Source organism: Lepisma saccharinum, chromosome 3, assembly GCF_977018435.1.
Source record: "Lepisma saccharinum chromosome 3, izLepSacc3.1, whole genome shotgun sequence".
NCBI lineage: Eukaryota > Metazoa > Arthropoda > Insecta > Zygentoma > Lepismatidae > Lepisma > Lepisma saccharinum.
In genome coordinates this window covers 40,996,219-41,017,820 of record NC_139231.1, presented here as the reverse complement: position 1 = coordinate 41,017,820, position 21,602 = coordinate 40,996,219, and the positions used below count along the sequence as shown (strand labels likewise).

The 21,602-nt window shown below is 39.1% G+C and overlaps 1 protein-coding gene across 1 annotated transcript in view; it reads right to left on the bottom strand.

The window, feature by feature from the left end:
• The window catches only part of LOC145984988 (fibrillin-2-like), a 327,365-nt gene that overhangs the window by 72,686 nt on the left and 233,077 nt on the right, over positions 1 to 21,602 (bottom strand). The window contains exons 28-32 of the mRNA XM_083118469.1: positions 21,246 to 21,380; positions 4,847 to 5,061; positions 2,689 to 2,827; positions 1,159 to 1,272; positions 252 to 410 (exon numbers count right to left, since the gene is read on the bottom strand). Coding sequence (XP_082974595.1) covers positions 252 to 410; positions 1,159 to 1,272; positions 2,689 to 2,827; positions 4,847 to 5,061; positions 21,246 to 21,380 — 762 coding nt within the window. The remainder of the gene's footprint in view (positions 1 to 251; positions 411 to 1,158; positions 1,273 to 2,688; positions 2,828 to 4,846; positions 5,062 to 21,245; positions 21,381 to 21,602) is intronic.

The window sequence follows — 21,602 nt, the reverse complement described above, 5'->3', positions numbered from 1 at the left end:
ATACAGAAATAGATCTGTAAAATTATTGACAATATTGCTAATAAATTGATATACCTATGCAGGACAATACCGATAGAATACCAGTTACATTTTCATTTCTCATTTGTAATTCACATATATTGAATATTATTTTGACTTTTTTATTTGGCAAAATATATATAAATGAGCCTTATTCCTATTATTAGCTATTAATTCAGTATTGTAACGTAAGCAATTAGGAGTACAGAATCTTTAATGTAAGTGATACCTACTTGTACCCTGGGCAGGGCATTCCTCACAGCGTCTTCCCCAAGCCTTCCCCATGGAGCAACAGCAGAGCATCCTGGTGAGCTCCTGTGACATTGGGTGGGAGCAGGCTCCGTTCTTATACTGCTGGAAGCACTGCTCCTTCCTCATATCCACACACTCCTCTGAAAAAAAAAATGCCCAATAATAGTTTTAAACAATATAGCATACATCTTGGGAGCATACACACTAATGATAGAAATGATGAGAAATTCAATGAAAAGTAGTGAATTTAATGGCCTTGAAGATGGTTTGACCATAGCATTTCACTGTCATTATCATCCTGGTTTGATTTGGAAATCATCATCTGTTCTAACATCATTTCCTCTCTTTCTACTATATTCCCGTCTTGCCCTGTGAAACACATGCAAATCCATGAAGCATATCTCTAACCAGACTGGGAGCGTGGGGGCGGGTGTTATCATGGAACGGATTGTCTTGCAGTGACACGCATCCATCTCTGAATTTCTTATGCCACTCTAGCCACATGAGCATGACATACAGTGTTCACCATACATCAGATGTGAGACAAAGAATTTCTCATCCTCCAGCACCATCAGAAGTCAAAAAACGAAACCACACCTGTCTGCTTTCCATTCTGATGTTGGACGAATACACACATCGCTAATCCCACTTACTATGCAATGAAAAAACAATGAGTATGTACATGTGAGTTATCAATGTGCTTCTCCCCTTCCCCACAGATGGCGGCATCATTCGTAAACAACATTATTACAAACTTTTGCGGGCCTTGAGTTCTATCCATGGTGCCCATTTTCATTTGACTGGTCCTTACATATAGTGTAGCAACATTTGAACCTTTAGAAATGAAATAGAAGCTAAAAGATTAGTTTGAAAACTCTTTACACTTACTCCCACTAGGCAGCAGCATGTAGCCTTCAGGGCAAACGCAGTGGTAGTTGCCAAAGTCATTCACACAATTGCCCACACCACATACGCCTGGATTCTCTGCACATTCGTTGATATCTGCAATATACAAAAAAGTGAAAAATTACCTACTCAGGGTGGCCACTGTAGGATCATGATAAAATTCAAGTATAATTCCCGGTTTTCAAGCCAAACCTTCCAAAAATTCAAGGGTCCAAGCACATGTTTTTTCTCTATTTCAACCTTACATATTACCACCTCTCACCACCCACCCACCTACACACACACACACAAATATATTAATAATAAAAAGGGTCTGTGTGATTCCAGTGTATCCAAAACTTCTAATTCAATTAAATGGCATATATACTATTTAAAATATTTAATTTAAGGTGCAGAGTTCACACTTCATATACTCAGATTCGAAATACATTTACAAACAAAAGTTACAAATATTGCAGGATATAGTCCACTAATCTACGAAAAATTATTAACTGTGAAAGAATTTCAAGCTCAAATTTACCTAATCAACTACTTCAAGATATATTATCTTGCAATAATCTTCTCCCTTTCAGATAGATTGTTCTGCAAAGGACACTAACATAGTAAATGGACTGAGAACATTCCCTTTTATTTTCCACGCAGCTTCCTTTTTCCTTCCTCGGTAAAAATGAAAGCTAAACTGTGAAAAACTTGCCTCGGGGCATTTGTAAACATATGAATTCATTGTATTTATTAAAGTTGCAATCTTTCACATCTATGGAGAAAAATTCAAGCAGAATTCACGCATAATTCCCGGAGCCAATAATTCACGTATAATTACAGGAATTCAAAGAATTCCTGGTGAGTAGCCACCCTGCTACTGCAAATATATTTAATAGGGGTCGTACATCATTGACTACACAAAACAGGCTTTCATGTGTCATTATGAGAACAACTTTTTAACACAATTCAAAATATATTTGAGTTAATTACATCTATGTGTGTTCATGTTATCTTGAACTGAATTCACAGTAGGTTGTTTCAAGTGAAGTAGAAATACTTCATTTCTTTTAAATTAACTGTACCAGATAGATGAAAAAATGTGAATGTGAAGGTTGGAGTTTTTCATGCACTCTCTCTCCCTCTCTCACACACACTCACAGTGTGTGAAGAGAGAAAGATTGATTTCATAAACACCTACATACAATACAAACTATGATTATTTGGGATAAAAAATATATTTATTTATCTATTTTTCTTGAAGGGGATTACTGATTGCTGGAGGAAGGGGGGCCTTCACAATGAGAACTGTCAAACCTAAGGCTGGCCCTGACCTGAAGAATTGATGAATTCATTAACATCCTCCTTAATTAATGTATCTAACCAGGTGTCTGCAATAAGTTTCGTCTTAGAAAAGGAAATTGTATATTCACACACACTGCAAAATGAAAACATATACAACATATTTAGTTCTCTGAAAGTACTGAGAATGGAAATTAAATATCTTATTTTTAATTCATGTATAACTCATACCTATGCATGTCACATGGGTGTCATCCAACCTAAAGCCATCATTACAGGAACACATGAAACTTCCAAATGTGTTGGTGCAATGTCCATTCTTACATATATGTTCCATTTCTTCACATTCATTAATGTCTTCTAAAACAACCTGAAATTACAAAAAAGAAATATGTATAATAAATGCTTTCTTTCTTTTGCGGTTCACAACGGTAAGAATAAAACTAACAATATTTTATTACAATGAAAGAAAAGTGTGTGTAACTATATAGATGCACAATCATTTACGAACTTACAGCGCAATATCTTGAGTAATTCTTATAATGAGAAGAGTAACAATAATACACCAAATGGAAGAGTACGGGAACCTTTCTTCCCAGAGAAAAACACTGTGTATAATGAAAAGGTTGCAAAACAAATACAATGTGAAATTTTCAATTGTTGCACATGATGGGGCTACATCCTCAATAGCCCATGACAAACATTCCAGTGACTCATTTAAACCACTTTTGTAATCGTACACCATCATCACCCAAAAATCCTTGTATCTGCATCCATGACTGAAACCAAACTCGAATCACACTTAGCAACTTGGCAACACTGCTTCACCTCACATTTGGGGTAACTATGAGATGATATTGGTTTGCTAGGAAGGAATGAGACTTCATGGTACCAGACTTCATTTCTCCCTGTTACTTCCTTCACTGGCACATCTCAAAACTTTTCTAATGACCTATATACATGAACCAGCAGTCTGAACAAGCATATAGGCAGTGGTCCATATATGAACCAGCCATCTGACGAAGCCTAAGAGGGTCCATTCAAGTTCTTCATGTAATTTTAAATTGGATCGGTAGAATATCAGTATAGGGAAACTTTATATATTTTTTTATAAAACATTCTTAAAATTTCTGATGAGACAGATTAATCAGTATTGGTCAATATTGTCATATTAATGTATTCGTAATGTTGGTAAACTTCCTGATACACTTACTGATCTGATATAATTCAAAACTTACCATTATGTTACTATTTTTATGGATTTGAAGGCTAATTTATAAATGCTTGTTTTGTTAAGAAACTGTCTAAATACACAGAATTTTTCTAAAAGCAAAACCCATTGCAGTCACTTGGTTACTTTAATTAATTAAAGAAGTGATGTAGACTTATTAGGGGATGAAATAAATACAATTAAGAATAATGCTAAAATATTTTTCAAAACTGCTAAAGAGATAGGTTTGGAAGTTAACAAAGAGAAAACTAAATATATGCTTACAGGCCGAAACCAAGTGTTAGGTAATAATCAAAATCTAATTATTGATAACAACTCGTTTGAACCAGTTTCCAAATTCAAATACTTAGGAGTAATATTAACAAATGAAAATTATATTAAAGAGGAAATAAAAAGTAGGCTTAATTCAGGAAATGCATCTTACTTCTCTCTTCATAAACTTTTGTCTTCTCGTTTAATATCTAAGAAAGTAAAAGTTGAAATATACAAAACAGTAATCTTGCCTGTAGTATTATATGGATGTGAAACTTGGTCCCTTACATTGAAAGAGGAACATAAATTGAGAGTATTTGAAAATAAGATCCTTAGGAAAATCTTTGGACCTAAAAGGGATGAGGAGACAGGTGAGTGGAGAAGGTTACATAATTTAGAACTACATAATTTGTATTCATGTCCAGATATTATTAGAATGATTAAATCAAGAAGACTTAGGTGGGCAGGCCATGTGGCACGAATGGGAGAGGAAAGAGGAGTTTCCAGGATTCTTGTTGGGAAACCTGATGGTAAGAGACCTGTAGGAAGGTCGAGACGAAGATGGAGGGACAACGTTGAGATGGACCTAAAGGAAATCTGTAGGGATGGAAAAGAGTATATAGATCTTGCTCAAGATAGGAACAGATAGAAGGCCTGTGTTGCTGCAGCCATGAACCTTCGGGTTTAAGAAGGCTAGAGAGCTAGTTAGTTAGTTAGTTAGTGACATTTCTTTATGGAACACTTGCAATTTTATATTGGATCTGTTGAATATTGGTTATCAGCATTTGTAAATGTCATATTAGTCCATCCTGATAAATATAATTTAAAATATAAAAATGAGCACAAAACATGAAAGAAATATATTGGGAGTTTTCAAGAACCTTGGAAAACTCAAGAAATACTCACAGTTACTTGATTTGGACGATATCCTGGTCCACCAGGGCACAGTATTTTGAATTCATCACTATCCTCTGCAGGGCACACCTCACACAGGGGACCCCATGCTTTGCCAAAGCTGCAACAGCAAGTAGCTTTTGTGAGTTGCTCGGCCATCTCCTTGGAGCACTGGTGCCTTCGTCCTCTCTCTGTCACTTCAAGATAGCATCTTGATCTTCGGCGATCTGGAAATCAGGTAAAACTGCTTAGCAAATTAGTGTCTATGCTGAGACACTCTTCTGCATCTTTGGGCTAATTGCAATGATGACCACGATGAAGGGACAGTTACAAAGGAACACCCAGGCTTGGACTTAAACCTAGAGCCCTTAATGGTAAGACCATGAGTCAACCACTCCATTTGCGTTAGCTCCTTGTTTGAGTCTTTGTTTTAAGTCCACTTTATGCACAGATAAGCTAAACTGAGCTGGACCTACATTTTAAAGTGGTATCCAAATCACTAGGTGCCTCCACCAGTTACTGAACCTGGGACCCCTTGATTACAAGGCGAGGATGTTACCATTCCATCACCAGGGAGGACCTTTGTGTTATTCACAGACTGTAGTAATCAACAGGGTAATGAAAATTTTACAAATTATTAAATGATATTATGTAAAATGAAATGTGCAGTAAAATTAAATGTCAAGAACTGTTTTGAATGTGCAATGGAGTGAAATCAATGGGAATTATTTGAATATTTATTGAGAATATTTCCATTATAAATTAAAATATCATGAGTGTACATGCAGGTTCACTGGTAATAAAAACTCACATTTTAAAATGAACAATGTAATAACAGCTGAAGTGATTTTGGTATATTCCAAGTCACTTGGTTAATGTTCCTGACCATTCACCACAGTTTTAGATTTATTTAACTTGCTGACCCCCATGGTGAAGTGGTTAGTACATCGCGCTACGACACTAGGGGTCCCGGGTTTGAATTCCAGCCTGGCCATGTATATTTGTGAGTGTCCATTTATCAGTTTCATCATATCATCAATCATCCCCCTCTTCGCAAATTAGCCAAAAGTGGCACAAAAAGTGAAGTAAAATATAGCAAAACAATAAAATTTATTTAACTCAGTGAAACAAAAAATGCCTTTGATTGTTTTGCTTCTGTTCAGCCAGCATTGTTGGGGAAAAGTAAAAAAAAAAAGACTTCCAATGAATGACTGTACTGAGTGGAAGGTGAAGTTAGTCTTCTGAGATATTCTATCTTTCCACTGGTGCACTGGTGATACCAACTGCAAAGTAGCAAAACTGCAAACAAATAGTAGTGTTTTCTTTTACTGTGGTTTGATTATTTTAAAGCATGGAACTTCTATTGCTAGCGAAGGAAAGACTATCAGATTTCACTACTTGCATGGATAACCATTGTTATGTAAATAAAATGTGTAAATGTACATTAATTTTGCTTCACTCTCTGTAAAATTCAAGGTTGTTGATGTGTGTCAGCAATCAGATTGAATCTAACACAAGGCTGAATTGATAAATTTGGGTTGGCAATCAGTTTGAATCTAACACAAGGCAGAGTTGATATGGGTCAGCGATCAGTTTAAATCTAACGCAAGACTGAGTTGATATGTCAGCAAGTGGTTCTGAGTTGATATGGGTTGGCAATCAGTTTGAATCTAACCCCAAGGCTGAGTTGATATGGGTCAGTGATCAGTTTAAATCTAACGCAAGACTGAGTTGATATGTCAGCAAGTGGTTCTGAGTTGATATGGGTTGGCAATCAGTTTGAATCTAACCCCAAGGCTGAGTTGATATGGTTCAGCAATCAGTTTGAATCTAACGCAAGACTGAGTTGATATGTCAGCAAGTGGTTCTGAGTTGATATGGGTTGGCAATCAGTTTGAATCTAACCCCAAGGCTGAGTTGATATGGTTCAGCAATCAGTTTGAATCTAACACAAGGCTGAATTGATATGTCAGCAAGCGGTTCTGAGTTGATATGGGTTGGCAATCAATTTGAATCTAACCCCAAGGCTGAGTTGATATGGGTCAGCAATAGGGTTACCAGACGTCCGGTTTTTCCTGTACATGTCCTACATTTTAGCCTTATGTCCGGCATCCAGAAAGAATTTGAAAAATATCATAAATGTCCTACATTCTGAGCGTCACAATTGTAGCTATTAATTAGGAAAATATGTGTTTCAGTTAAACACAGAGAAATCATGCAAGTTACAAGTCTATGGACTGCGCTCCCAAACTCAATAGTGAAATTTACTTTCATTCAGTCATTATTACTAGGGAACGGATTTTAAGGTATATAATATAGCTGTTTTCATACCTATAAGACATGCAATCAAGTGAAATGAACACACTTTGTTGCACCTTTTCATGAGATTAGCACATTTATCCCCTTTTAACCACCTCTTTGATGATTCAGCACCTTTTTTCTACCTTTTCTTTCATGTTTTGTTAAGAAATTGGACATAAAAATAAATGATTTTCACTCTTCTTGAGCAGCTACATAAAATTCTATAGTCTCATTTTGTAGAGCAGAACAAGAGCTATAAAATGGTATAATATAATCTTTGCAACCCCAATAGTAGTTTGGGGAATAATAACCAAATCAAAGGATGTTGTCTTACCTTATTGTTTATTCTAGATGAACACTACAGCTACACTACAAACACTGAGTAATAATGAAGGAGACCGCTCCCGTCGTTTTCCCGGAGATGCCTGAAATCTCCCTCTCTAGCTCTTTTTTTCCCCAGTCTTTCACCCCTGCTTCCAGGGGTCAAATCCCTTGCGTCTGGTAAGGCGGAAAGAGTTCCTTCTCCCCCCGTTAGGTGGCAGCAAAAGTCAGCGGCTTTCGCTGCACCACAGTAGCTGTCGCTACACCAGCCCCCCATGGAGAAAAAGGGTTACACCTTGTGTGGGAGGCGAAATGTTACGCGTCGACCAGAACGGGTGACGTAGTCACCTTTTGGTGACGGACTCTCTTGAGGTTGCGCCGATGGTGGTTGGTTGGTGGGGTGCTGCGTTGGTGTCTCTGAGGAATCCTTGGTTGGTGGGACGTCCTCCGTCCAGGTGTAGGCTGGTTTGACCCGGTCAATGCTGACGCGGGTCTCACGACCGTTGAGACGCAGGGTGAAGGTCTTGCCGTCTTTGCTTAGGACTTGGTGTGGTCCGGAATACGGTGGTTGGAGGCTGCCTCGTACGGGGTCGTCACGGAGAAAGACGTGGGTGCAGGTTGACAGGTCCTTGAAAACGAAGGTGCTGGGTTGATTGTGACGCGAACCGGATTGTGGTCGCAGGCGAGCCATGTGTTCAGGGGTGAAAGACTGGGGAAAAAAAGAGTTCCTTCTCCCCCCGTTAGGTGGCAGCAAAAGTCAGCGGCTTTCGCTGCACCACAGTGGCTGTCGCTACAGTAGCAAAACCCACGAGAGAAAACCCAAACTTCAGCAAATCCTATTTGGCAGAACCACAGTGCTCTATGCGGTCCATGCACGTTATAAACAGAAGGTGCAGAAAATGAGATCATTGAATAAAGGAATTTTATCAGCACCTTTTTTGCACCTTTTTGAAAACATTTTCAGAACCTTTTTTCCCTTTTCCAACCATAATTTTGCACCTTAAAATCCTTTCCCTACCACAAATGAAATAAAAGTTTCTGTTAGAACAATGGGGTCACATTCTGATGATGTCACTGTTCAGTGTCTGGGTGGATTTTTTCCTTGCCTTGGGGTTTATACTGATGAACAAGGTGTTTCCATTCTTATTCAATATTGCGATTGTAAAGAAGGAGTTATAGAGAACAAAGTTATTGACCTAGAAACTACCCTAGATGAAACTTCTGGAACCATTTCAGTTATGGTAATTGCTGATAAATATTTGTTTGCCATTCCAGGTCATTATGAGAGAGTACTTTTATTACCATCAGCATAACGAAGTCATGAGAGAAAGATTTTTTTCAAAAAGTCTGTAAAATGTTTGTTACTGGAGTTCAGTATAATTTCAAAGATTTTGACTGTCCAGTCTCTCATAAATATATTTTGACTAAACCTGAAATTTTGATAAGATTTGGCTCCTCTGAGAAGGATCAGTTAAAACAAGTAGTAAGGAGTGTATTGTGTAGTATTGATTACAGCTTGGAAATTTGCATTTAAGAATTCATTAAGAAATCATATTTTTAAAAAGCTGAAAATTTTCAATTACTTTCTAACATGTTCTGGAAATGTGTATTATGTATTGCGAATTTTTTGTGTCCTACATTTTGGGACATTATGTCCTACATTTCCCTTATAGCGATCTGGTAACCCTAGTCAGAAATCAGTTTGAATCTAACACAAGGCTGAGTTAATATGTCAGCAAGCAGTTCTGAGTTGATATTGGTTGACAATTAGTTTGAATCTAACCCCAAGACTGAGTTGGTATGGGTCAGCAATCAGTTTGAATCTTACACAAGAATGAGTTGATATGTCAGCAAGTGGTTCTGAGTTGTTATGGGTTGGCAATCAGTTTGAATCTAACCCCAAGGCTGAGTTGATATGGGTCAGCAATTAGTTTAAATCTAACTCCAAGGCTGAGTTGATATGGGTCAGCAATCAATTTGAATCTAACTCCAAGGATGAGTTGATATGGGTCAGCGATCAGTTTAAATCTAACGCAAGACTGAGTTGATATGTCAGCAAGTGGTTCTGAGTTGATATGGGTTGGCAATCAGTTTGAATCTAACCCCAAGGCTGAGTTGATATGGTTCAGCAATCAGTTTGAATCTAACACAAGGCTGAATTGATATGTCAGCAAGCGGTTCTGAGTTGATATGGGTTGGCAATCAATTTGAATCTAACCCCAAGGCTGAGTTGATATGGGTCAGCAATAGGGTTACCAGACATCCGGTTTTTCCTGTACATGTCCTACATTTTAGCCTTATGTCCGGCATCCAGAAAGAATTTGAAAAATATCATAAATGTCCTACATTCTGAGCGTCACAATTGTAGCTATTAATTAGGAAAATATGTGTTTCAGTTAAACACAGAGAAATCATGCAAGTTACAAGTCTATGGACTGCGCTCCCAAACTCAATAGTGAAATTTACTTTCATTCAGTCATTATTACTAGGGAACGGATTTTAAGGTATATAATATAGCTGTTTTCATACCTATAAGACATGCAATCAAGTGAAATGAACACACTTTGTTGCACCTTTTCATGAGATTAGCACATTTATCCCCTTTTAACCACCTCTTTGATGATTCAGCACCTTTTTTCTACCTTTTCTTTCATGTTTTGTTAAGAAATTGGACATAAAAATAAATGATTTTCACTCTTCTTGAGCAGCTACATAAAATTCTATAGTCTCATTTTGTAGAGCAGAACGAGAGCTATAAAATGGTATAATATAATCTTTGCAACCCCAATAGTAGTTTGGGGAATAATAACCAAATCAAAGGATGTTGTCTTACCTTATTGTTTATTCTAGATGAACACTACAGCTACACTACAAACACTGAGTAATAATGAAGGAGACCGCTCCCGTCGTTTTCCCGGAGATGCCTGAAATCTCCCTCTCTAGCTCTTTTTTTCCCCAGTCTTTCACCCCTGCTTCCAGGGGTCAAATCCCTTGCGTCTGGTAAGGCGGAAAGAGTTCCTTCTCCCCCCGTTAGGTGGCAGCAAAAGTCAGCGGCTTTCGCTGCACCACAGTAGCTGTCGCTACACCAGCCCCCCACGGAGAAAAAGGGTTACACCTTGTGTGGGAGGCGAAATGTTACGCGTCGACCAGAACGGGTGACGTAGTCACCTTTTGGTGACGGACTCTCTTGAGGTTGCGCCGATGGTGGTTGGTTGGTGGGGTGCTGCGTTGGTGTCTCTGAGGAATCCTTGGTTGGTGGGACGTCCTCCGTCCAGGTGTAGGCTGGTTTGACCCGGTCAATGCTGACGTGGGTCTCACGACCGTTGAGACGCAGGGTGAAGGTCTTGCCGTCTTTGCTTAGGACTTGGTGTGGTCCGGAATACGGTGGTTGGAGGCTGCCTCGTACGGAGTCGTCACGGAGAAAGACGTGGGTGCAGGTTGACAGGTCCTTGAAAATGAAGGTGCTGGGTTGATTGTGACGCGAACCGGATTGTGGTCGCAGGCGAGCCATGTGTTCAGGGGTGAAAGACTGGGGAAAAAAAGAGTTCCTTCTCCCCCCGTTAGGTGGCAGCAAAAGTCAGCGGCTTTCGCTGCACCACAGTGGCTGTCGCTACAGTAGCAAAACCCACGAGAGAAAACCCAAACTTCAGCAAATCCTATTTGGCAGAACCACAGTGCTCTATGCGGTCCATGCACGTTATAAACAGAAGGTGCAGAAAATGAGATCATTGAATAAAGGAATTTTATCAGCACCTTTTTTGCACCTTTTTGAAAACATTTTCAGAACCTTTTTTCCCTTTTCCAACCATAATTTTGCACCTTAAAATCCTTTCCCTACCACAAATGAAATAAAAGTTTCTGTTAGAACAATGGGGTCACATTCTGATGATGTCACTGTTCAGTGTCTGGGTGGATTTTTTCCTTGCCTTGGGGTTTATACTGATGAACAAGGTGTTTCCATTCTTATTCAATATTGCGATTGTAAAGAAGGAGTTATAGAGAACAAAGTTATTGACCTAGAAACTACCCTAGATGAAACTTCTGGAACCATTTCAGTTATGGTAATTGCTGATAAATATTTGTTTGCCATTCCAGGTCATTATGAGAGAGTACTTTTATTACCATCAGCATAACGAAGTCATGAGAGAAAGATTTTTTTCAAAAAGTCTGTAAAATGTTTGTTACTGGAGTTCAGTATAATTTCAAAGATTTTGACTGTCCAGTCTCTCATAAATATATTTTGACTAAACCTGAAATTTTGATAAGATTTGGCTCCTCTGAGAAGGATCAGTTAAAACAAGTAGTAAGGAGTGTATTGTGTAGTATTGATTACAGCTTGGAAATTTGCATTTAAGAATTCATTAAGAAATCATATTTTTAAAAAGCTGAAAATTTTCAATTACTTTCTAACATGTTCTGGAAATGTGTATTATGTATTGCGAATTTTTTGTGTCCTACATTTTGGGACATTATGTCCTACATTTCCCTTATAGCGATCTGGTAACCCTAGTCAGAAATCAGTTTGAATCTAACACAAGGCTGAGTTAATATGTCAGCAAGCAGTTCTGAGTTGATATTGGTTGACAATTAGTTTGAATCTAACCCCAAGACTGAGTTGGTATGGGTCAGCAATCAGTTTGAATCTTACACAAGAATGAGTTGATATGTCAGCAAGTGGTTCTGAGTTGTTATGGGTTGGCAATCAGTTTGAATCTAACCCCAAGGCTGAGTTGATATGGGTCAGCAATTAGTTTAAATCTAACTCCAAGGCTGAGTTGATATGGGTCAGCAATCAATTTGAATCTAACTCCAAGGATGAGTTGATATGGGTCAGCGATCAGTTTAAATCTAACGCAAGACTGAGTTGATATGTCAGCAAGTGGTTCTGAGTTGATATGGGTTGGCAATCAGTTTGAATCTAACCCCAAGGCTGAGTTGATATGGTTCAGCAATCAGTTTGAATCTAACACAAGGCTGAATTGATATGTCAGCAAGCGGTTCTGAGTTGATATGGGTTGGCAATCAATTTGAATCTAACCCCAAGGCTGAGTTGATATGGGTCAGCAATAGGGTTACCAGACGTCCGGTTTTTCCTGTACATGTCCTACATTTTAGCCTTATGTCTGGCATCCAGAAAGAATTTGAAAAATATCATAAATGTCCTACATTCTGAGCGTCACAATTGTAGCTATTAATTAGGAAAATATGTGTTTCAGTTAAACACAGAGAAATCATGCAAGTTACAAGTCTATGGACTGCGCTCCCAAACTCAATAGTGAAATTTACTTTCATTCAGTCATTATTACTAGGGAACGGATTTTAAGGTATATAATATAGCTGTTTTCATACCTATAAGACATGCAATCAAGTGAAATGAACACACTTTGTTGCACCTTTTCATGAGATTAGCACATTTATCCCCTTTTAACCACCTCTTTGATGATTCAGCACCTTTTTTCTACCTTTTCTTTCATGTTTTGTTAAGAAATTGGACATAAAAATAAATGATTTTCACTCTTCTTGAGCAGCTACATAAAATTCTATAGTCTCATTTTGTAGAGCAGAACGAGAGCTATAAAATGGTATAATATAATCTTTGCAACCCCAATAGTAGTTTGGGGAATAATAACCAAATCAAAGGATGTTGTCTTACCTTATTGTTTATTCTAGATGAACACTACAGCTACACTACAAACACTGAGTAATAATGAAGGAGACCGCTCCCGTCGTTTTCCCGGAGATGCCTGAAATCTCCCTCTCTAGCTCTTTTTTTCCCCAGTCTTTCACCCCTGCTTCCAGGGGTCAAATCCCTTGCGTCTGGTAAGGCGGAAAGAGTTCCTTCTCCCCCCGTTAGGTGGCAGCAAAAGTCAGCGGCTTTCGCTGCACCACAGTAGCTGTCGCTACACCAGCCCCCCATGGAGAAAAAGGGTTACACCTTGTGTGGGAGGCGAAATGTTACGCGTCGACCAGAACGGGTGACGTAGTCACCTTTTGGTGACGGACTCTCTTGAGGTTGCGCCGATGGTGGTTGGTTGGTGGGGTGCTGCGTTGGTGTCTCTGAGGAATCCTTGGTTGGTGGGACGTCCTCCGTCCAGGTGTAGGCTGGTTTGACCCGGTCAATGCTGACGCGGGTCTCACGACCGTTGAGACGCAGGGTGAAGGTCTTGCCGTCTTTGCTTAGGACTTGGTGTGGTCCGGAATACGGTGGTTGGAGGCTGCCTCGTACGGGGTCGTCACGGAGAAAGACGTGGGTGCAGGTTGACAGGTCCTTGAAAACGAAGGTGCTGGGTTGATTGTGACGCGAACCGGATTGTGGTCGCAGGCGAGCCATGTGTTCAGGGGTGAAAGACTGGGGAAAAAAAGAGTTCCTTCTCCCCCCGTTAGGTGGCAGCAAAAGTCAGCGGCTTTCGCTGCACCACAGTGGCTGTCGCTACAGTAGCAAAACCCACGAGAGAAAACCCAAACTTCAGCAAATCCTATTTGGCAGAACCACAGTGCTCTATGCGGTCCATGCACGTTATAAACAGAAGGTGCAGAAAATGAGATCATTGAATAAAGGAATTTTATCAGCACCTTTTTTGCACCTTTTTGAAAACATTTTCAGAACCTTTTTTCCCTTTTCCAACCATAATTTTGCACCTTAAAATCCTTTCCCTACCACAAATGAAATAAAAGTTTCTGTTAGAACAATGGGGTCACATTCTGATGATGTCACTGTTCAGTGTCTGGGTGGATTTTTTCCTTGCCTTGGGGTTTATACTGATGAACAAGGTGTTTCCATTCTTATTCAATATTGCGATTGTAAAGAAGGAGTTATAGAGAACAAAGTTATTGACCTAGAAACTACCCTAGATGAAACTTCTGGAACCATTTCAGTTATGGTAATTGCTGATAAATATTTGTTTGCCATTCCAGGTCATTATGAGAGAGTACTTTTATTACCATCAGCATAACGAAGTCATGAGAGAAAGATTTTTTTCAAAAAGTCTGTAAAATGTTTGTTACTGGAGTTCAGTATAATTTCAAAGATTTTGACTGTCCAGTCTCTCATAAATATATTTTGACTAAACCTGAAATTTTGATAAGATTTGGCTCCTCTGAGAAGGATCAGTTAAAACAAGTAGTAAGGAGTGTATTGTGTAGTATTGATTACAGCTTGGAAATTTGCATTTAAGAATTCATTAAGAAATCATATTTTTAAAAAGCTGAAAATTTTCAATTACTTTCTAACATGTTCTGGAAATGTGTATTATGTATTGCGAATTTTTTGTGTCCTACATTTTGGGACATTATGTCCTACATTTCCCTTATAGCGATCTGGTAACCCTAGTCAGAAATCAGTTTGAATCTAACACAAGGCTGAGTTAATATGTCAGCAAGCAGTTCTGAGTTGATATTGGTTGACAATTAGTTTGAATCTAACCCCAAGACTGAGTTGGTATGGGTCAGCAATCAGTTTGAATCTTACACAAGAATGAGTTGATATGTCAGCAAGTGGTTCTGAGTTGTTATGGGTTGGCAATCAGTTTGAATCTAACCCCAAGGCTGAGTTGATATGGGTCAGCAATTAGTTTAAATCTAACTCCAAGGCTGAGTTGATATGGGTCAGCAATCAATTTGAATCTAACTCCAAGGATGAGTTGATATGGGTCAGCGATCAGTTTAAATCTAACGCAAGACTGAGTTGATATGTCAGCAAGTGGTTCTGAGTTGATATGGGTTGGCAATCAGTTTGAATCTAACCCCAAGGCTGAGTTGATATGGTTCAGCAATCAGTTTGAATCTAACACAAGGCTGAATTGATATGTCAGCAAGCGGTTCTGAGTTGATATGGGTTGGCAATCAATTTGAATCTAACCCCAAGGCTGAGTTGATATGGGTCAGCAATAGGGTTACCAGACGTCCGGTTTTTCCTGTACATGTCCTACATTTTAGCCTTATGTCCGGCATCCAGAAAGAATTTGAAAAATATCATAAATGTCCTACATTCTGAGCGTCACAATTGTAGCTATTAATTAGGAAAATATGTGTTTCAGTTAAACACAGAGAAATCATGCAAGTTACAAGTCTATGGACTGCGCTCCCAAACTCAATAGTGAAATTTACTTTCATTCAGTCATTATTACTAGGGAACGGATTTTAAGGTATATAATATAGCTGTTTTCATACCTATAAGACATGCAATCAAGTGAAATGAACACACTTTGTTGCACCTTTTCATGAGATTAGCACATTTATCCCCTTTTAACCACCTCTTTGATGATTCAGCACCTTTTTTCTACCTTTTCTTTCATGTTTTGTTAAGAAATTGGACATAAAAATAAATGATTTTCACTCTTCTTGAGCAGCTACATAAAATTCTATAGTCTCATTTTGTAGAGCAGAACGAGAGCTATAAAATGGTATAATATAATCTTTGCAACCCCAATAGTAGTTTGGGGAATAATAACCAAATCAAAGGATGTTGTCTTACCTTATTGTTTATTCTAGATGAACACTACAGCTACACTACAAACACTGAGTAATAATGAAGGAGACCGCTCCCGTCGTTTTCCCGGAGATGCCTGAAATCTCCCTCTCTAGCTCTTTTTTTCCCCAGTCTTTCACCCCTGCTTCCAGGGGTCAAATCCCTTGCGTCTGGTAAGGCGGAAAGAGTTCCTTCTCCCCCCGTTAGGTGGCAGCAAAAGTCAGCGGCTTTCGCTGCACCACAGTAGCTGTCGCTACACCAGCCCCCCACGGAGAAAAAGGGTTACACCTTGTGTGGGAGGCGAAATGTTACGCGTCGACCAGAACGGGTGACGTAGTCACCTTTTGGTGACGGACTCTCTTGAGGTTGCGCCGATGGTGGTTGGTTGGTGGGGTGCTGCGTTGGTGTCTCTGAGGAATCCTTGGTTGGTGGGACGTCCTCCGTCCAGGTGTAGGCTGGTTTGACCCGGTCAATGCTGACGTGGGTCTCACGACCGTTGAGACGCAGGGTGAAGGTCTTGCCGTCTTTGCTTAGGACTTGGTGTGGTCCGGAATACGGTGGTTGGAGGCTGCCTCGTACGGAGTCGTCACGGAGAAAGACGTGGGTGCAGGTTGACAGGTCCTTGAAAATGAAGGTGCTGGGTTGATTGTGACGCGAACCGGATTGTGGTCGCAGGCGAGCCATGTGTTCAGGGGTGAAAGACTGGGGAAAAAAAGAGTTCCTTCTCCCCCCGTTAGGTGGCAGCAAAAGTCAGCGGCTTTCGCTGCACCACAGTGGCTGTCGCTACAGTAGCAAAACCCACGAGAGAAAACCCAAACTTCAGCAAATCCTATTTGGCAGAACCACAGTGCTCTATGCGGTCCATGCACGTTATAAACAGAAGGTGCAGAAAATGAGATCATTGAATAAAGGAATTTTATCAGCACCTTTTTTGCACCTTTTTGAAAACATTTTCAGAACCTTTTTTCCCTTTTCCAACCATAATTTTGCACCTTAAAATCCTTTCCCTACCACAAATGAAATAAAAGTTTCTGTTAGAACAATGGGGTCACATTCTGATGATGTCACTGTTCAGTGTCTGGGTGGATTTTTTCCTTGCCTTGGGGTTTATACTGATGAACAAGGTGTTTCCATTCTTATTCAATATTGCGATTGTAAAGAAGGAGTTATAGAGAACAAAGTTATTGACCTAGAAACTACCCTAGATGAAACTTCTGGAACCATTTCAGTTATGGTAATTGCTGATAAATATTTGTTTGCCATTCCAGGTCATTATGAGAGAGTACTTTTATTACCATCAGCATAACGAAGTCATGAGAGAAAGATTTTTTTCAAAAAGTCTGTAAAATGTTTGTTACTGGAGTTCAGTATAATTTCAAAGATTTTGACTGTCCAGTCTCTCATAAATATATTTTGACTAAACCTGAAATTTTGATAAGATTTGGCTCCTCTGAGAAGGATCAGTTAAAACAAGTAGTAAGGAGTGTATTGTGTAGTATTGATTACAGCTTGGAAATTTGCATTTAAGAATTCATTAAGAAATCATATTTTTAAAAAGCTGAAAATTTTCAATTACTTTCTAACATGTTCTGGAAATGTGTATTATGTATTGCGAATTTTTTGTGTCCTACATTTTGGGACATTATGTCCTACATTTCCCTTATAGCGATCTGGTAACCCTAGTCAGAAATCAGTTTGAATCTAACACAAGGCTGAGTTAATATGTCAGCAAGCAGTTCTGAGTTGATATTGGTTGACAATTAGTTTGAATCTAACCCCAAGACTGAGTTGGTATGGGTCAGCAATCAGTTTGAATCTTACACAAGAATGAGTTGATATGTCAGCAAGTGGTTCTGAGTTGTTATGGGTTGGCAATCAGTTTGAATCTAACCCCAAGGCTGAGTTGATATGGGTCAGCAATTAGTTTAAATCTAACTCCAAGGCTGAGTTGATATGGGTCAGCAATCAATTTGAATCTAACTCCAAGGATGAGTTGATATGGGTCAGCGATCAGTTTAAATCTAACGCAAGACTGAGTTGATATGTCAGCAAGTGGTTCTGAGTTGATATGGGTTGGCAATCAGTTTGAATCTAACCCCAAGGCTGAGTTGATATGGTTCAGCAATCAGTTTGAATCTAACACAAGGCTGAATTGATATGTCAGCAAGCGGTTCTGAGTTGATATGGGTTGGCAATCAATTTGAATCTAACCCCAAGGCTGAGTTGATATGGGTCAGCAATAGGGTTACCAGACGTCCGGTTTTTCCTGTACATGTCCTACATTTTAGCCTTATGTCCGGCATCCAGAAAGAATTTGAAAAATATCATAAATGTCCTACATTCTGAGCGTCACAATTGTAGCTATTAATTAGGAAAATATGTGTTTCAGTTAAACACAGAGAAATCATGCAAGTTACAAGTCTATGGACTGCGCTCCCAAACTCAATAGTGAAATTTACTTTCATTCAGTCATTATTACTAGGGAACGGATTTTAAGGTATATAATATAGCTGTTTTCATACCTATAAGACATGCAATCAAGTGAAATGAACACACTTTGTTGCACCTTTTCATGAGATTAGCACATTTATCCCCTTTTAACCACCTCTTTGATGATTCAGCACCTTTTTTCTACCTTTTCTTTCATGTTTTGTTAAGAAATTGGACATAAAAATAAATGATTTTCACTCTTCTTGAGCAGCTACATAAAATTCTATAGTCTCATTTTGTAGAGCAGAACGAGAGCTATAAAATGGTATAATATAATCTTTGCAACCCCAATAGTAGTTTGGGGAATAATAACCAAATCAAAGGATGTTGTCTTACCTTATTGTTTATTCTAGATGAACACTACAGCTACACTACAAACACTGAGTAATAATGAAGGAGACCGCTCCCGTCGTTTTCCCGGAGATGCCTGAAATCTCCCTCTCTAGCTCTTTTTTTCCCCAGTCTTTCACCCCTGCTTCCAGGGGTCAAATCCCTTGCGTCTGGTAAGGCGGAAAGAGTTCCTTCTCCCCCCGTTAGGTGGCAGCAAAAGTCAGCGGCTTTCGCTGCACCACAGTAGCTGTCGCTACACCAGCCCCCCACGGAGAAAAAGGGTTACACCTTGTGTGGGAGGCGAAATGTTACGCGTCGACCAGAACGGGTGACGTAGTCACCTTTTGGTGACGGACTCTCTTGAGGTTGCGCCGATGGTGGTTGGTTGGTGGGGTGCTGCGTTGGTGTCTCTGAGGAATCCTTGGTTGGTGGGACGTCCTCCGTCCAGGTGTAGGCTGGTTTGACCCGGTCAATGCTGACGCGGGTCTCACGACCGTTGAGACGCAGGGTGAAGGTCTTGCCGTCTTTGCTTAGGACTTGGTGTGGTCCGGAATACGGTGGTTGGAGGCTGCCTCGTACGGAGTCGTCACGGAGAAAGACGTGGGTGCAGGTTGACAGGTCCTTGAAAACGAAGGTGCTGGGTTGATTGTGACGCGAACCGGATTGTGGTCGCAGGCGAGCCATGTGTTCAGGGGTGAAAGACTGGGGAAAAAAAGAGTTCCTTCTCCCCCCGTTAGGTGGCAGCAAAAGTCAGCGGCTTTCGCTGCACCACAGTGGCTGTCGCTACAGTAGCAAAACCCACGAGAGAAAACCCAAACTTCAGCAAATCCTATTTGGCAGAACCACAGTGCTCTATGCGGTCCATGCACGTTATAAACAGAAGGTGCAGAAAATGAGATCATTGAATAAAGGAATTTTATCAGCACCTTTTTTGCACCTTTTTGAAAACATTTTCAGAACCTTTTTTCCCTTTTCCAACCATAATTTTGCACCTTAAAATCCTTTCCCTACCACAAATGAAATAAAAGTTTCTGTTAGAACAATGGGGTCACATTCTGATGATGTCACTGTTCAGTGTCTGGGTGGATTTTTTCCTTGCCTTGGGGTTTATACTGATGAACAAGGTGTTTCCATTCTTATTCAATATTGCGATTGTAAAGAAGGAGTTATAGAGAACAAAGTTATTGACCTAGAAACTACCCTAGATGAAACTTCTGGAACCATTTCAGTTATGGTAATTGCTGATAAATATTTGTTTGCCATTCCAGGTCATTATGAGAGAGTACTTTTATTACCATCAGCATAACGAAGTCATGAGAGAAAGATTTTTTTCAAAAAGTCTGTAAAATGTTTGTTACTGGAGTTCAGTATAATTTCAAAGATTTTGACTGTCCAGTCTCTCATAAATATATTTTGACTAAACCTGAAATTTTGATAAGATTTGGCTCCTCTGAGAAGGATCAGTTAAAACAAGTAGTAAGGAGTGTATTGTGTAGTATTGATTACAGCTTGGAAATTTGCATTTAAGAATTCATTAAGAAATCATATTTTTAAAAAGCTGAAAATTTTCAATTACTTTCTAACATGTTCTGGAAATGTGTATTATGTATTGCGAATTTTTTGTGTCCTACATTTTGGGACATTATGTCCTACATTTCCCTTATAGCGATCTGGTAACCCTAGTCAGAAATCAGTTTGAATCTAACACAAGGCTGAGTTAATATGTCAGCAAGCAGTTCTGAGTTGATATTGGTTGACAATTAGTTTGAATCTAACCCCAAGACTGAGTTGGTATGGGTCAGCAATCAGTTTGAATCTTACACAAGAATGAGTTGATATGTCAGCAAGTGGTTCTGAGTTGTTATGGGTTGGCAATCAGTTTGAATCTAACCCCAAGGCTGAGTTGATATGGGTCAGCAATTAGTTTAAATCTAACTCCAAGGCTGAGTTGATATGGGTCAGCAATCAATTTGAATCTAACTCCAAGGATAAGTTGATATGGGTCAGCGATCAGTTTAAATCTAACGCAAGACTGAGTTGATATGTCAGCAACTGGTTCTGAGTTGATATGGGTTGGAAAGAAATATGAAAATATGCAATCAGTATGAATCTAACAACCTACATCAGCAAATACATTTCCAAATTCCAGGTATCGTGGATAGTTACCAAACTACCTCATTTGGGGAGAAAAAAATTCTGAAAACTATGTAGAAATGTGCAGTTTTATTGAATTCTTCATCCAAATTGAGGGGCAAAGAGAATACAGTGGACCTCAATTTTACATTTTTCAGGGTAAAAAGGTGAAAAAACTTAAAATGTAGGAAAACGTAAAATCCAGGAACATAAAATTAGGGTTCCACTGTATTTACTGTAGATGAGCTTGTAATGATATTGATCAGCATCTGAAAGTTTCTGAAAAAGAGCCTTACAATACAGTAAAACAAATCACAACATGCTTTACTTTTTACATGCATTTCTGAATAATTTCAATTGAACACTTACCAACGCAGGCATTTCCTGCTGGAACAAGCTCATAATGTGGTGGACACTGGCATATAAAGCTACCTTGTGTATTGATGCATGTTCCATAAAGACAAGCTTGTGGGCTGTCACATTCATTGATGTCTGTGCAATTCCCTGGAAAGTAAATACAAATAACAAAACTCTAATTGATTATTAATAATTAGCAGTCACATATCATTTAGGTTTAAAAAAAGGAATGAAACGTCAAGGATTTAGTAAGAAACAGAGATAAAAACTAGCATTGTAGTTTTTCTCGTTTAGAAAATTATGTGGATAGCAGCCGGGAAGATTTAAGGTTTATTTGTGGAATTTTGTTCTACTTGATATTTCATTGTA